General features: G+C 36.5%; 1 protein-coding gene across 1 annotated transcript; it reads left to right on the plus strand.

The window, feature by feature from the left end:
* Positions 1 to 1,082: 1,082 nt before the first annotated feature.
* Positions 1,083 to 17,489, plus strand: LOC137398477 (asparagine synthetase [glutamine-hydrolyzing]-like). Its single transcript, XM_068084595.1, has 11 exons — positions 1,083 to 1,130; positions 4,479 to 4,731; positions 6,099 to 6,171; positions 8,520 to 8,637; positions 9,542 to 9,768; positions 10,919 to 11,139; positions 11,453 to 11,579; positions 13,411 to 13,618; positions 13,846 to 14,083; positions 16,409 to 16,518; positions 17,232 to 17,489. The coding sequence occupies exons 2-11, from the start codon at positions 4,483 to 4,485 to the stop codon at positions 17,344 to 17,346; spliced, it is 1,686 nt and encodes a 561-aa protein (XP_067940696.1). The 5' UTR covers positions 1,083 to 1,130; positions 4,479 to 4,482; the 3' UTR covers positions 17,347 to 17,489.
* The last annotated feature ends 560 nt before the right edge of the window (positions 17,490 to 18,049 follow it).

Genomic DNA, 18,049 nt, shown 5'->3' on the forward strand with positions numbered 1-18,049 from the left:
TACTACTAGCTGGTCACTCGTACTAATAGCTGGTCACTTCCACTTTGTAGATTTTAGCCCCTTTCCCTTTTGGGACACTTATCAAAAGGTATTGTAGCCACCAGGTGAAGACGCCTGTGAATTTCCTCCGAAAAGAACATAGAAATAAATTCAAGTAATTATATTTTTACTAGTTGTCAACTAAGAATACATAAACAAAAGAGTGACAGAATGTAGCGATTGCAGAAAATGATTCAGAGACATATCTTTGAGAATAACTCTGATAGGTGCTCTGCACCCGTCAGCACTTTGCATCTTTAGCAAATCCATTTATGTCAGTTCTATCACAATGCATAGCAGAAATTGTTGTATGTTCTTGTTATTCTTCAAATAAATAATTAAATCCTATTTATAGAACTTAGAAATTATGCAGTTTCTTTCTTTTTTATAAAAGCTGCATATCTTCACATTTTAAAATCTCACAAATGATGCTCATCTTTATAAGCGGTTTACGCTGTGCCAAAATGAGGCATATTTTCTCAACTCTAAGTAGATATTTTGGAAGCTCTTTCAACAGGAGAGGAACTACTTACATAAACAACTATTACGCATATTTTTAATATCCTTTAGGCATTGCTACTGTTACCACAAAATATGAAAACAACAAATTTGTCATTAGATTTCACTACATTTTGAATGTTTTTATGATTCACATAAGTGTGCAGCAATACCTTGGTAGCTGAAGCAGAGGGACTGCCAAATGTTCATCTTTGGTGAACAATTATTTTTTATAAAATCATTTGAATTCAGACAAAGGTTCATTTCAGCGTCAATAGTCTGAGAAAACCCATTAGCAAACAAACAGTTATAATAAAAGTACACGCGATTGACTAGTAAAACCACTAAGTTAATTGATGAGCTGCATTGCATCATTCTATAATCGAAAAACCCAATACATTGCATCATGCTCCTTTTCTCATATACCGATATAAAGCCGCAGCATTTCATCAGCAAGGTCTCGCCTCATTAATCAATAAGTGGAAACAATACCAGTGCTTGGGCTCTATATAAGAAAGAGAAACGAGTTGCCAGGCACAGAGACGCTTGTTTGCTTCATTCAGCTCGACGCTCTTCTACCTCGGAGACTGCGGGTCAGTATATAGTTAATAATAGTTATAATATTATAGTAAATAATATAGTTCATACACTGTAATTTGTTTATAGTGACTTGGTGAAAGGTAATTTAAGCTCTCTGGATCTTACAGAAGCACATATTCATGTACGTACCACGAAGGAGGGGGAGGTGTAAGAATTCATTAGACTTACAATAATTCTTAGGGCAAGAAATAGTCAAGAGGTTTGACTGTATGTAGAGGTTTGACTGTATGTAGAGGTTTGACTGTATGTAGAGGGTTGACTGTATGTAGAGGTTTGACTGTATGTAGAGGTTTGACTGTATGTAGAGGTTTGACTGCATGCAGAAGTTTGACTGTATGCAGAGGTTTGACTGTATGTAGAGGTTTGACTGGATGTAGAGGTTTGACTGTATGTAGAGGGTTGACTGTATGTAGAGGTTTGACTGTATGTAGAGGGTTGACTGAATGTAGAGGTTTGACTGTATTTAGAGGGTTGACTGTATGTAGAGGGTTGACTGTATGTAGAGGGTTGACTGTATGTAGAGGTTTGACTGTATGTAGAGGTTTGACTGTATGTAGAGGTTTGACTGCATGCAGAAGTTTGACTGTATGCAGAGGTTTGACTGTATGTAGAGGTTTGACTGGATGTACAGGTTTGACTGTATGTAGAGGGTTGACTGTATGTAGAGGTTTGACTGGATGTAGATGGTTGACTGTATGTAGAGGTTTTACTGTATGTAAATGGTTGACTGTATGTAGAGGTTTGACTGGATGTAGAGGGTTGACTGTATGTAGAGGGTTTGACTGTATGTAGAGGGTTTGACTGTATGTAGAGGTTTGACTGTATTGATGCCTCTGTTGCCATCATTACAACTATAGCTGGTAGTTATTACTAGTATCTGATTGTACACTAATAGGCACAAGTCCACGGATGATACTTTAGTTTTTTTTATGAACCTCATCAAGAGTTTAACATATTGAAAATATTACTACCCTAGGACACTTATATTTCGCTAGTATTTAGTTTCGTGAGTAGCACACAGAGTAAAATTTCGCTGCAACTTAATTTCGCAGCTCTGATGAGTGCGAAAATATAGTGATGTGAAAATAAATACAGTGGAACAAACAAATTAGATTCCTCAGGTCCGGTCCTCTAGTAAAAAAAAGTTGTTATATTTGCGACTAGTTTGTATTTGTAACCCGCAGGTATAAATGTATGGCAGAAATCGATAATTCAACGTGATCGCTTGCTGCCATTTGTTTCTTTGACTATCAATGACGTCTCGGTCCTTTCCGTCGTGACCGATATGGTACCAATATTAGATCTCAAGTATTTATAGCAAGCGATGGCCATGGCACGTTTTGAGTTCACAATATTTCAAATTAAAAAAAATCAAATACAGTACATGTCTCATAAAAAAGAAAATAGATAACAACCAACATCACAACTAGAACTGTATAACATGGTTGGACCTGGTGAGGGTTGTTATCGTTTTTGGTTGGCAGTAAAATTCATCACTACAATAAGTATTATTTAATTGTATGACTTCACCTACCAGACTTTCATCCTCATCAGTTACAAATTCGGTGACTAAACTGATATCATCATCTTCTTCGTTTGTCTTGGCTTTTCCAAAAAAACTTGTTATCTTAATTTGCTTTGCCATGCTGCTCATTCGGTGTATTAACGAATTTACTAGAAATTTCCCAATGAGCTCAATCACACACAAAATTATCTGCACTTCTAATATCACGATTTTGTTGTGGATATCAATGAACTACAGGGCCGTATTCCCTTGGACAGCTGGCCGGCTAAGACGCCCCAACTTTTTAGGAATTTCATAGTCCAACGGCTATAGAAAGGTTTTTGTCGCTGTAGAATATTACTTTATTCGAAGCCATAGATACAAACATCAACTTTTAGTAGTTCTTAGGCGTCATTATTATCTTCATCAGCGGCAAAATATTCTTGTTAACGACTTTTATAAAGGTTTGCAAAATATCAAGTTTTAGCAAACATCTGCTTGCCCATATCCTACTTAATGAACTTGAAATAAAATCGGCAAAAATGATCTTTGTTAAAACGCTTAAAAATATGTCTTCTTTCTGAGCTTTTTAACTGCATACAAGTTTTGCCTGTTTTAATTTTAAAACGTTTTGTCAGTCACATCAGCTAAAACAAAGCAAATCTCAAAAAATAGAAAAATGTTGATACTTGCCAATAAAATTTTTTAAAACTTCACGTGAGAGGCCCGGCTGAGGCCCTACATAAGAGAAACCTGTTGGGAGCTTACAGCACCCCCCCCCCCTCCTTCTCCACACCCCAGATGTTCATAACTAGTCGTCTAACATTAGCCCCCCAACTCGCAACCGGTGAATACAGGCCTGCGTAGAACATAGCTATTTAATTTGGAATTTTCGCTAGTTCGTTATGATAGTTTAGTTTCGCGCATGAATTTTTCGCGTGATGATGACTCCGCGAAAACGCGAAAGTTAGATGCCGCGAATACTTAAGTGTCCTAGGGTACTTATACCAATTTGTAGGGAGAGATTCACAACTCGAAAGAAATGAGCCAATGAGAGCTCTCTAGCCATTGTTGATGATTAAACGTTACAAGTTTGAGATTCTGTATTGACTGGAGTCATACATAGAGTTGTACATAGATTTATTCATAGAGTTGTAAATGGAGTCATCCATAGAGTCATACATGGAGTTGTCATACATAGATTAATACATGGACACATACACAGTCAAACATCGATTTGCACCAGTATTTATCATCTACACGTATATACTATGCAGCTAATCGAAATTAAATGCTATTTTAATTTTTTTTACGGAGCGGTGGTTTGATGGATTTGGTAATTTCTTTTTTTAGTTTACTAGAAAGTTCGGGTAAAATGTAGTTGTCATACGAAAATATAGGAAAAATAATTTTATGACCTTTTGGTTTGAATTTTTTAATGAGCGTATTCATATACTATGTATTGTAGTGTTTTAGGCTGCTGCCAAGTGAATAGGCTTAGCGATGCATTGATGTCCACGTTATCACAATCGCTGTCATATGGTTGATCTATTGACAATCACTGCTTCTGCCTAATCCCTTCACAGACAGTCGATGTTTTTATGATTGCTATAAGGAACCAAGCCATATGGTTAATGCTCTCATTGCATTGCAATTTGTTCAATATCAAGCAAAGTCACACCATTAAAACATTATGGTGTGACATAATAAGACGTTGATTAATTAGGTCAATGGTGTGATTAGGTAGTCATGTGACATCATTAATTAGGTCAGAAGCTTCGGCTCTGTAACTTTGTTCAAACTCATCAATGACTTATTAAGCTTTATTGTTTTGTAGCATTATGTGTGGATTCTGGGCTATATTTGGCTGTGATGAGGACGTAGCTTGTAAGCTCTCGTCCTGCATGAAAATTCGACACCGCGGACCTGATGCGTTTAGAATAGAGAACATTAACCATTTCAAGAACTGTGCCCTTGGGTTTCAAAGACTCGCTGTCGTTGCTGACCTCAAAGGCATGCAGCCTTTCAGAGTTCATGCCTTCCCTCACCTTGCTCTGGTCTACAATGGAGAGATCTATAATGGAAAACTGGTGAGGAAAAGACGATTCCTTATGATAACGCGATAAGAGAAATCTAATCGCGTAGCTTTCCAATGTAATATTTTATCAATTAAAACGATTTAGATTGCTTAAAACTCATTTCAAATTAACTAATATTTTGTAACTTCAGCTACAGAGGTGTAGTCTGAAACCGTCAAAGCTGATATTGGACAAGTGGGGTGCGGAGGTTTGACTGAGCAGAACATTGCCACGCTTACATGTAGTTTACGACTGGCACAGGTCTATTGCATTAGTGTTCACACTTGAGTCCTGTTAGTTTCCTGTCGATACTACATTCAAAGAACTTTCATTATAAACAAACCTTTAACATCAAGTCTGTTTTATAGATTTAGTTGTGTTGGCAATAGCTTTTGTCGTCATAGATCTCAGACTGTTGTTAGGGATCTTAGACTTTGTCAGGGATCTCAGACTGTTGTCAGGGATCTCAGACTGTTGTTAGGGATCTTAGACTTTGTCAGGGATCTCAGACTGTTGTCAGAGATCTCAGACTGTTGTCAGAGATCTCAGACTGTTGTTAGGGATCTTAGACTTTGTCAGGGATCTCAGACTGTTGTCAGGGATCTCAGACTGTTGTTAGGGATCTTAGACTTTGTCAGGGATCTCAGACTGTTGTCAGGGATCTCAGACTGTTGTTAGGGATCTTAGACTTTGTCAGGGATCTCAGACTGTTGTCAGAGATCTCAGACTGTTGTCAGAGATCTCAGACTGTTGTTAGGGATCTTAGACTTTGTCAGGGATCTCAGACTGTTGTCAGGGATCTCAGACTGTTGTTAGGGATCTCATACTGTTGTCAGAGATCTGAGACTGTTGTCGGAGATCTGAGACTGTTTTCAGATATTTCAGACTGTTGTCAGAGATCTCAGACTGTTGTCAGAGATCTCAGACTGTTGTCAGGGATCTCAGACTGTTGTCAGGGATCTCAGACTGTTGTCAGAGATCTGGGACTGTTTTCAGATATTTCAGACTGTTGTCAGAGATCTCAGACTGTTGTCAGGGATCTTAGACTGTTGTCAGGGATCTCAGACTGTTGTCAGGGATCTTAGACTGTTGTAATGAATTGCAGACGGTTGTGATGAATCTCAGACTATTGTCAAAGATGTTAGACTAAATATGGAAAAAGTATAAAACGAAAATATTTTCTACAAAAAATCTCAACAGAATTTCTTTCTAATTTGTACTTTTAATTCATCTTAATTAACTTCTCATCATTCTAACTTCTGAAAGCTTAACACCTGCCCTCACATCACGACACATCACCGACGCTCGATAAATGTTAATTTATTGGTACTGTGTAAATGAATGCTAGAGGATTGAACTTTTTATTGGATGTTTTGTAGCTGGGAGAGCAAATGGGTTTCAACTATGAGACAGACCTGGATGGAGAGTGCATACTTCACCTTTACAAGAAAGGTAGGTAATTGCTTATAGCGATAATCACTGCTAGTAGCTAGTAGTGATCACTGCTAATAGTTACTAGTTATCACTGCTAGTAGTTACTAGTGATCACTGCTAGTAGTTACTAGTGATCACTGCTAGTAGTTACTAGTGATCACTGCTAGTAGTTACTAGTGATCACTGCTAGTAGTTACTAGTGATCACTGCTAGAAGTTACTAGTGAACACTGCTAGAAGTTATTAGTGACCACTGCTAGTAGTTACTAGTGACCACTGGAAGTAGATGTAGTTACTAGTGATCTCCGTCCTCGGTATCATATCACATAAATTTCTAGGTTAATCGATAGTGACGGTAGTAATCAATTTCAAAATAAAGAAAAACTGCAACATATAAAAACTTAGTTTAAAAGATGATCATGGTAAACAAAACTCTCGGAAAATTTTTAAACTGCTGTTGGTCAGCTTTACGGTGGTATTAGTTCTTCAAAGTTAGATGACATCAGATCGAAGAGTCTTGTTGCAAGGCGACAAAGTACTCAAGTAGTAAAACAGTTTATTCAATATATAAATCAGCTTGTTTAACAAACACTAATGCACTAAAAATGGTAGCGATATTCTAAACTTCTTAAACATAAGAAGAGAACAACTCCAGCTTCAATATTCCTGCCCTGGAAAACTGCATATTTGCAAGCACTTTGCAGACTGTCAGTTTTAAACTCAGCTTTTCTACTTCAAACAAAATGAAGCATAGCTTCTTTTCTTACCGGCTGGCGTACATGAATGATTAGCTTGGTACACAGGCTAATACTTAATACATGTATATGCATATGTAAAACAAATTTCATTAGCCAAAGGTTGCCTTTGTGGGCCAAGCAAAGCTCTCAATTAACTGGCCTGAAACTCTTTCAGTCTCTGCAGCTCATTAGCTAAAGGGTATTGATTATATATAAGGTGCTGTCTGCTGTTGCTGTTATTGGGAACCAATACAAATATAATCCAGCTGTGCTGACTGTTAATGAGCAAAATCCTATTGTTATGTTGATCGCTTTCCTCTTTAAACTGCTTCGCACCAAACTCACTGCCTTTTATAATCAACTGATATGCCTTTATACAAGAGTTGTTTTCACCCTGTGTGTGCAACTCCCAATGTTGTTTAAACTTTCTTATTGACGACTAAATATTTATTATTTAGCCTTAGTTTTATTAGTTTATTCAACCATTATATACTCCAAATGATACTGCGCTAAAACAAATGGTTTGTTTTGAGCTGCATACTTTAATGAGGTCAATGCAGTTCTGAAAAGCTATATGCGAGTTTAAACATACAGAAATCTTTCATCGTAAAAATACTTTAACTTTAATGGAAGCATTTTTATTAGAGAATTAAGCCTCTTTTAGTTAAAGATTTTTCTATAGAAACAGATGCCTTTTTTTAATATTATAATAAAACCGCTTTAAGTAACTCCCTAGTAATAATACGATGTACTAACCTCAGTAATGCTCAGTTCATTAGGATAAAACTAATCATATCATACCTCAAGCTGATTGGTTAATTACACTATAGAAACAAACTTGTGCAGCCACAATGGTTGCTAAGCGACTGAGTTTTGTTAATAATTTTCCAAGTTGGCCAAATGTTTTGATCTCAACATAATAGTGTAAACATCAACTAGACATTAAACCATTAAAACACCAGCCTATGCTGGACACTTATACACAGCTACTGTAATAAATCAGTCAGAGTCCAGTGTGAGCCTTATCAATTTACAATTAGTAGTGTCTGACTCTATCTACAGCCTTTCTGCTAAGGTGTCTTTTAGTACCGATGCCTTATACACTGTCAAACTTTGAGAGATGCTGACAAGACAAGCCACACATAAAAAATTACTGACAAGTATTATATAACAATATATGCTAAGAAATAACTGAGAGTGGTTCAACATTATGTTGGATTCATTTTATCATAGAACCCTAATAAAAAGAACCTGAGTTAACATGTTGGAGTCATCCTCTTTTTCACAGTAATTTGATAAAAGGCAACGCATGATAATCTGTGTTTTACATGAAAGGTTAAACTGATTGTCAAAACTTTGATAAAAGACTTGCAGCTACCGAGGTTGCTAAGTCACTAGCCTTTGTTAACACTTTTATGCTGATCATTTTAAAAACTAGCCAAACGCTTTGATTTCAGCGTAATTGTGTGAAAGTTACCTAAATACTGATGCACTAGCCCCAAACTCTAAAAGCCTACACAATTCACAGGCTATTTTACTTACCTGCCCAGCTATAGACTAGATGTGTAGTATAGAAATAGCCATGGACATGGAAACACAAAAGTACAATCATATAATCTACTTGTTTAAGGAGGGGCGGAGTTTGCAGCCGCCCATCTTGATGGAGTGTTTGCCTTTACCATCCTAGACTGTGAGAAAAGACTAGTTGTAGCTGGCAGAGACACTTACGGTGTCAGACCCTCATTCAGGTTGGTGAACCATGTTAATAAGCTGCATCTATCTCTGTAGCCAACTAATACATTGGCTTAGCCTTGGAATTAATCACCAGTGTTATCCAGTAGTTTATATACTTTAGGCTCATGCTAGTGACAGGATTCTAAGGCTAGACTTAGATGATGTTATGAATCAGGTAATTAAACTAGTAGGCAAACTGAGATGTCATGAGTGCTCCCGAGTTGTCTTCTCTATACTCATGTTTAGAATATTCTAGAAGCCTTGTAATTATAATAAACTAATATTGGCTGTATTGACGTTTGCAAATATTACAATTTTATTATTGTTACATTTTTGTTCTGTAGCCTTAATTCCTTACCTTTGATTAATAAATTAATAATAAAACTTAATTTTAAAAAATTAAACTTTATAATTTAGAATATCTATCATGTGTATAGATCTGTATTTTATGCTTTTATATATTCTCATTCTTCACCAATGATTTTTTAACCAATGCAGCATCAGATTTTATAATAAACATGAATAAGTTTCAGACTTTTTATGGAGCATTTGTTCAATGATCAGCATGGGCCCCACTACATAACTCTAAGCAAAGGGAGTAGGGAAGATAACTCCTACATTTTAAAAGTATATTTTTTGATTTAATTGACTCAGAATCAACTGTCAGTTAAATCCTTACTTGAGTTTTGTATCTTCTCTGTATGTAATTATTTTTAAAATTCTGTATGCACTTCTTTATACAGAAACCCTTTTCACTAAAAATATGTAAACAAAAATTTAGATAATACGTGTTAGAAAGCCTTTTGTGAAAGTTTTAGTTTGAGTCCTCTTTGCCTGAATCAGAACTGTTAGCTTATGTGATTTTAAGGTCATTTCTAGGACGTTCTGTTTTACACGATGAAAGTATTTTATGAACAGATTGGAGACTGAAAATGGGTTCCTTGCTTTGTCATCAGAGGTCAAGGGCCTAATTGGTCTATCAAAGGGTGAAAACACAAAATACGAAGAGAAGATAACTCCATTTCCACCAGGTCATGTGGCCGTATACTCTCTAGATGAGCACAGCAAAATCCATCGTGTCAGTGAGGAGCGGTTCCACGCGCCCGGACAAGTGCCTCGATACACAACAAGGATCACAGACTTAGGTTGGTATTATGTGATAACTATATAATTGAAAAAAACTCTATTATGATTTATGGCAATATAATTGCCTACTGACACATGAAAACCACCCATGCAGTTAGCTAGTACGAGTAGGTAAGTTGGAGTTAGGCTACTAGCGTGTAGTTATTAGTAAGAACGACTGTGATTGAATCCTAGCACCTCAGGCTTTTTATTCTGTGATAAGCAGATGATTGTTCAAATTAATAAACTTTATTTACGATGTGGCAATAAAATTACAAAAAATAACAATGCCGAACTATTTGAAGACTATTAGATGCGATTTATTTAACTTGAAACTAATGCTATCAAAGTTTTTAATTTGTTTACAATCAATCGCAAGTAGTCTTCAACCGCAAGTTTAGACCCCAAGTAAAATCTTGACAGTTAAATTGCGAGCAACTTAACTGCTAGATTATAGATTTGCAGCTACAAATTTGTAGCCTTAGTGTCAATTGAAAACCATCTATTTGTGAAGGGTAGCTCTTCACGTTTTCACTCAACGTCCCACACTGCTTTAAACTTTAGTAAAAGAAACAAACCAATAAAATGACAATAATGATGCCAATAACACTTTTGCAACTCCAACTGCCAACCATAGCATTGGAGATATGTTAATCAGTATTTGTAACTGTAGTATGGTTACTGATTTACCAGTGGCTACAATTGATTGTTGATCATATCTGTATCAATAAAACAGACTTTTCATTGTGTCTATCTGTCAGGCCATGCAAATGCTTTCCGTTTTTACAATTTTTGACTGATATTATCAAAACTTTTCACAAACACATGCTCGATGCATTTCTCTACGTTGCTAAAAATATTTAGTTTTCAGACATCTGGTTCTAGCCTCTTCAACATTCACCTGCTGACACCTGCTGACACCTGCTGACACCTGCTGACACCTGCTGACACCTGCTGATTATCTAATTGAAAATTAAAAAAATCTTGGGCTTAATGCAGTTACATTTATTACTATGTTAGTAATGCTAATAAAATTAGAATATTAAAAAACTATTAAATTCAATAAAAAATATTAATTAAATTGAATTAAAAAAACAACTTAATAAATGTAACTGTTATGAAAAGAAACCTAATTTTTAAAAATTGAATTGAGGTTATCTTCTGCTGCAGTACACACACCTGAAGAGGAAATCTACCGGCTTCTCAAAGAGTCAGTTCGGAAGAGAATGATGGGAGCCAGAAGGATTGGCTGCCTGCTGTCGGGTGGACTTGACTCTAGTCTTGTGGCCTCTTTGGTATCAGAAATAGCAAAGGAAACAGAACTAGGATACAAGATACAGACCTTCTCTATAGGAATGGATGGGAGCCCAGATGTGCTTGCAGCTAGGAAGGTATGGCATGCTCAGCAATGGCACTTCTATAGAACTAAATGTATTACAGAAGAAGAAAGCACAACTCCCCTCATTTGAATAATACAACTTTAAAATCTCAAATTTATCCTCAGTGTTTTACTACCACTGCCATCTTGATTATTTATTTATAACAACAGCTGAGCCGTAACAGTAGATAAAAACATTACATTATTGATTACAAAAATTATCTTTATTCATTGATGTACATAGCCTTGACAGACTGCCAATAATAAGCCACCTAGTGTCAGATGTCAACAGAGACCTGTACAATGTGTCACCACTATTACTGTAGGTGGCCAAACACCTTGACACAGACCACCATGAAATTACCTTCACACCAGAAGAAGGAGTCCAGGCTGTTAAGGACGTCATATATCACAATGAGTCATATGATATCACCACTACTCGAGCCTCTGTTGGTGAGTTGTCTTTCCATAGCTATGTTATTAGCTATTGGCCAAACAACACACCACTCTATTGAATTAATTGTAATTATTAAGTGGAATTCCTGATTATCACTGGTTAACCTTTTTTGCTATACAAACAGTGATGCCTCGACATAGGAGCTCAATGCATCCTGGGACTAAGCTCATATGTCAATTTTTTCGTATCTCAAAGCTATGATACTATGAAGAACTATGAAAATACTATGAAAAAATACTATAAAAAGCCCCCTTGAAACTTGGTAAATTGTGATAGAAAAACTGTGTTTTTAATCGTTGTAATTCCCTACTTACGCTCAAAAAGTAACATTGCCAATTTAGTGCTTATGACCTCCAACAAAATTATTATGTCCAGTAGTAACTGTATGAAGTTTTTAGCTTTGAGACAGAGGCAGTGGCTAATGGTGGCGTGAGAGACTTGACAGCAACGTGTTTGGTAGACTAGACTTTTGTAACACTGTGTAACATAACATAAAATTCAAATTGAACTTAAATGAATTTAGCTTACTAAACACGCACTCAAAGCTAAGCTATAATCTTTCACTGAACTTAACTCCAGTTCGGTCTTTATTTAAGTTTTTATTATTTATCTCCGACGTCTTTTGCCTAACCGGAAATAACTTAAGTTATTTCACTATATCTATTAGCCAGCCTCTTTAAATCTTTTTTCAAACTGACAAAAAAGACTCAACAATGCTGTACTCAAAAATGGCCTTTCGCATACTTGGCCATCTAGTAGCCATCAACAGGCCCGTATTCCCTGGGGCGGCTGGCCGGCTGAGCCGCCCCAACTTTTTAGGAATTTTTGGCGACTGAGAACAGTCAAACTCGGATAACTCGCCCTCGGATAAAATGTAACATTTCATCTCAAACACAAGATTAACTCGAACGGATTTTTTTGGTCAGTTCCCACGCAATGATAAATTGCTTCATATAACTCGATCTCAACATCATTTATTCGCACAGTTATTTGCCCAACGACTACGGAGACGGTTTTTATCGCTGTAGAATATCACTTTATTCCAAGCCATAGAGATAAACATCAACTTTTAGTAGTTCTTAGGTGTCATTATTATCATCATCAGCAAAATATTCTTGTTAACGACAATTATAAAGGTTTGCAAAAGGTCAAGATTTACCAAACATCTGCTTGGCCATGGCCCATCGAAAGTGTAGAAACCGTTGGATGAACTTTTTAGATAGTGACTTACTGACTATTAAAATAAAATTGGCAAAATTGATCTTTGTTAAACTGCTCAAAAGAAAAACATGTCTTTTTTCTGAGCGTTTTAACTGCTGTCAAGTTTTGCCTATTTTAATCTAAAAACGTCCTGGCAGTCACATCACCTAAAACAAACAAATCTCAAATAATAGAAAAATATTTATACTTTCCGATAAAACTTTACATGAGCGGCCCGGTTGAAGCCCTACATGAAAGAAACCTGTTGGGAGGCTTACACCGCCCCTCCAAACTCCCAGATGTTCATAACTAGTCACCTTCCATTTGCTGCCCCAACTTGCAACTAAATACAAATAATACGGGCATAATAAGGGAATACAGGCCTGGCCATCAAGAACTCGTACGCTCGTATCTCATAGTTTTCTTGTGTCTCAAATAAAAACTTAAACAAAATTTTGCTTGTATCTCAATTTTCTCGTATGTCGAGGTATCACTGTACTTAGATGCAATTGTACTGCAACATTAGTATAAGAATTATAATATATTTCATAACTCGTGTTGTAATAATAAAGCTATATAAAGTAAATACTTTTGTTGTATTTTAAACTCGGTTTGTTTTTTGAACAGGCATGTATTTGCTAGCCAAGTACATAAGTGAAAAGACTGACAACATTATCATATTCTCTGGTGAGGGAGCGGATGAACTGGCCCAAGGCTATATTTACTTTCACAAATCACCGTCTGCTGAGGAAGCAGATGCCGAGAGTAGACGATTGCTGCATGACTTGTACATGTATGATAACTTGAGAGCGGATAGGACAACCGCAGCTCACGGGTAAGTGTGACCAATCATTCCTTAAGTTACATCTAGCACCCTCTCAGTTTATGATTTGAAGATAAAACAGCATTGAGAGGAAACAACTCCAAATTATGAACAATGGCTAAAAACGAAAAACTATTATTGCAAAATCTTTTGTTAATACAGGAGGAAGCTTTTCAAAAAATTGTATGAGGTATTAAAAATGACAGCTCTACTTAGAATCCTCATGTCTTCTGTTGCAGTTTGGAGTTGCGAGTCCCTTTTCTCGACCACCAATTAACATCTTATTTCCTCTCACTGCCAGCCGCATCAAGGGTTCCTAGAAATGGTGTTGAAAAATATTTGCTGCGATCCGCTTTTGCCGGGAAAGATCTCATACCGGAAGAGATTCTCTGGAGACCAAAAGAGGCCTTCAGTGATGGTGTCTCTTCGCAAAAAAAGTCGTGGTTTGCAATTCTCCAAGACTTCATAGAGGAGCAGGTCAGTTGCCTTTTGGGGCCTTTTAAGGGGCACTCAGCAGTTTCAATAAGTTACTTAAAGTAACAGAAAACTAAAACCGAACCATAAACATCCTAGAAACTATGACCGACCAGAATAATGTGAACTTGAGATAGAGTTGCAACTCCTTGGTCATGTTTTTTTATGTCAAAAGGTTTGTTTTCAAAATTCTATGATGGGCTATTTAGTTTCTCATGGCATTTTTAGCCTTGCTTAGACTACCTGGTAGGTACTACTGGTTTAGATTATACACACCTTCAAATTTATGTACCCTACAGGATGAAATTAGTCGCGGAGTTAAATTTCGCGAGAATTGTCTTTTCATGCATATTCGCGGACTAATTTATTAGCGGATAAAGACATTCGCGAACAAAATGATCCCCTTAAATGCGGCTAGCAACAGAGTAAAACCTTCACATGCTTATATCACATGACTAGGTCTCTATTTAGCTGGAAAATTTATGTCGATCATGCCAAGCTATAAATTTCTGGCTGCATCCAGAGGTTTTCATGAATATTAATTGATTTGGAGGCCTTTGGTGAACAAACAACTTGCAATAAGTTATGAGTTTTTTCAAAGTAAAGAACTGCAGAAAAGATTTTTGCGACGATGATGCTATTTTGAACAACTTAGGGCAACCTTGAATAATTTGGTAAAGAAGTGTGATACATTGGCAATGGGCTTAACTCAAAGCCTGGCAATGATTTTAAAAGAGTTTGGAACTCAGCTACGTTTACTACCTCCGCTTAGCGGCTAGTTTTTAATTTGAGGTAGTAGTTATTCTCCCTTGTGTTTAAAATAAAACTAATTATTCGCGGATTTTAATAATTCCCGGAATTTACTGTACACGAGTTCGCGAATTATTAAATCCATCGAATAATTTCATCCTGTAGGGTAATTAATAGCCTGTCTTGACAAACTGTTGTTTTTGCGGAGTTGTCCCCCGTCGAGCGGGCGAGCAACACAACAGCTTGTCGCAAGGCGTACTGCACCTGATGCATCAGCTGCACTGAAAGGGAGTTGTTTTCTTCCGTCTATGCGGCATGGCTGCGATGTTATGTCGGTCGCTCCATTGGTAATCATAACGAAGTTGCGCAAAAGTTTATGTAGAAAAAAAAGAACATTACAACGTTTCACCAGCAACCAGAGTCTGCAGTAAATTTTAGTAGAACTTGAGAACTTAAGCAACAACAGTGACTAAACATGTCATTATTTATGCGCTCAGTCAGTTTTATTTTGATTTGTATCAGTCAGTTTTATTTGTTCTTATGGATTTTATTTTCGATTTATTTTATTCTTAAATTTTACTAACGTTTACAACAACGACTGGTCTTTGGTTAAACGTTCAGCTCCGCAAAAACAACAGTTTGTCAAGACAGGCTAGGTAATTAATCACAGGAGCATTGCAAAGATAACACACCAAGTTTATACAAAACTGTACGCGGTTTCTTTTTAGAGGTCAAGAAAAATCTACTTTTTACTGATTCTACTTGCCTGCTACTTCATACACTATGTTGAGTCAATAGTCATTGACTCAACATAGTGATAGTCATTGACTCAACATAGTGATAGTCATTGACTCAACATAGTGATAGTCATTGACTCAACATAGTGATAGTCATTGACTCAACATAGTGATAGTCATTGACTCAACATAGTGATAGTCATTGACTCAACATAGTGATAGTCATTGACTCAACATAGTGATAGTCATTGACTCAACATAGTGATAGTCATTGACTCAACATAGTGATAGTCATTGACTCAACATAGTGATAGTCATTGACTCAACATAGTGATAGTCATTGACTCAACATAGTGATAGTCATTGACTCAACATAGTGATAGTCATTGACTCAACATAGTGATAGTCATTGACTCAACATAGTGATAGTCATTGACTCAACATAGTGATAGTCATTGACTCAACATTGACTCAACAACAACATTGGTGTTGTTGAAGAAAACTTGAGTTGACTGCAATACCTTTACCGCAATTTCATGGGTGAAAGTTGACATTATTATCTTTATAATAATATTATAAAGATAATAAAATATAATAAAATATTATTTAATCTCACAAATGTCACCAGTTGCCTGAGATCTGCAGCAAAATATAACTCTACCAAACAATGAGTTGTGCTCACAATAGAGCAAATTTTTTATGTTTTCTACAAACGACAGAGTTAAAAATACTGTGAGATATAAATACAATATTCAACTAACTATTCCCAGCTATATTCCAGCTATTGACATCTTATGACAGGTTGATAGAGACTGACAGGTACTTTTTGGCGTGTTTACAGGTGTCTGATGAAGAGTTGACAGGTGCAAGCAGTCTCTACCCATTCAACACCCCGGTATCTAAAGAAGGGTATTACTACAGGAAACTGTTTGAGTCGTCTTACCCCAACCAGTGAGTATCGAGATAATAAGCATCTATTTGGTTTGTCTCAGTCCGCTTTGAGTATTCATATTGCAGTAAAACTGCCCCAGACGTCAGTGACATTGTTGGGCATGTGACAGTTTCCCTGGTTTATTTATAGAACCATAAACTGAGTGCTAGATAACTGATAGCTCTCTAGAGATGCTAATACCACGCACCCACCCTTCTCTTCGTCTCTTACTAACATTCAACAATTTTTGACTTCCAACTTCATTTGGTAAAAGAAGTATTCAAAAATAAGCACTTCACTAAACAATGCCATTAATAGTATTACTCTATGCAAACAATGCCACAAGTGAATGGTTTAGTCCTCTCCATACTATGGTTTTTATTAACATTGGGTTAAGATCAGGTGAAATGTTCATTAACATCTAGCTGTAGAACTTAAATTTCTTTGCTATGGCACAAAGGCTAACCGGCTTTAGATAAAAATAGCTTTCCTATCGCTTCACCCGACAGCATTATGTATTTAGTAATCTATGGGAATAAACAGTTGGGCGGAACACTCGAATGATGCGGCAAACACATGCGTGTCTTTCAATGTCCTTGAAACTTAAAGTTCAACATGAAATGTCCATATATTAGCATCTGCTATATATTATTATTCTTGTCAGACTATTTTACAAAATTTTTTGACCTTGACCCCGGAAGTGCTCTTTAGTATAACATTGTTATATCTTTAGATCCCAGCTTATTAAGTACATCTGGATGCCCAAGTGGATCGGAGCAACAGACCCTTCAGCTAGAACCCTGAAACACTACAAGGACTCCGAAGTAGAACACTGCTACGCCAACTGAGTCACATGTATCAAACAATATAAAACATGAAATAAATAAATAGATGTTATAATTCATTATCACAACCAGCTTGTCCTTCCTACTTATGATCTGGTCCCACACTAAATGTCTTCAGCTATGATAGACTTCAGGTTGAGGAATGACAAAGTAAACTCTATGGAAACCAAGTCACAAGTACAGTGATAAAGCTGATCTCGCTTAGTAACTCTATTTGCAAGTTATCCTCAATTTGAGCAGACAATTCCTAACTATCTTTGGAGTAGGGGGAGTATCTTTAGCGTAGTGGTTTAGAAATGTCGACCTCGGAACAACCTACAGATGCTAAAAAGGGCTGTCAAGTCGACTAGTTTACACTGTCAGCTATTATTCACCCGATTGGAGGTTCGGGTGGTAAAGAGAAGGAAACTCCAATTATGTTTTGTGTATACTGTAAATAAAAAAATTATTTTTTAGTGTATGTGAGATATAATTAAATTTATTAGCATGTTTGGCTAAACCGAAAAAGTGAACCATCTATAATAAGAAACTAGTGCTATAAGTTTGGTAGTGAGTCTACTATGGAAGTTATAGTTCTTATCTCACAGTTTGTTGCTACGCAACCGACTCAATTTGTGTTTTCCCTGTCGGAAAAAGACTGACTAGCAGACTGTTAAAAGGAATAGACTGAGATTATGTCTTCTTACTGGCTGCGGTTAATTCTTAA

This window comes from Watersipora subatra, chromosome 6, assembly GCF_963576615.1.
Source record: "Watersipora subatra chromosome 6, tzWatSuba1.1, whole genome shotgun sequence".
Classification (NCBI taxonomy): Eukaryota; Metazoa; Bryozoa; class Gymnolaemata; order Cheilostomatida; family Watersiporidae; genus Watersipora; species Watersipora subatra.

What these genes read in the sequence shown, in the direction of transcription:
- LOC137398477 (XM_068084595.1), top strand. Translation starts at nt 4,483, where the DNA reads ATGTGTGGATTCTGGGCTATATTTGGCTGTGATGAGGACGTAGCTTGT. An exon ending in AACAAGGATCACAGACTTAG is followed by an intron (nt 9,769 to 10,918) that starts GTTGGTATTATG and finishes CTTCTGCTGCAG; the next exon opens with TACACACACCTGAAGAGGAA. An exon ending in AAGACTTCATAGAGGAGCAG is followed by an intron (nt 14,084 to 16,408) that starts GTCAGTTGCCTT and finishes GCGTGTTTACAG; the next exon opens with GTGTCTGATGAAGAGTTGAC.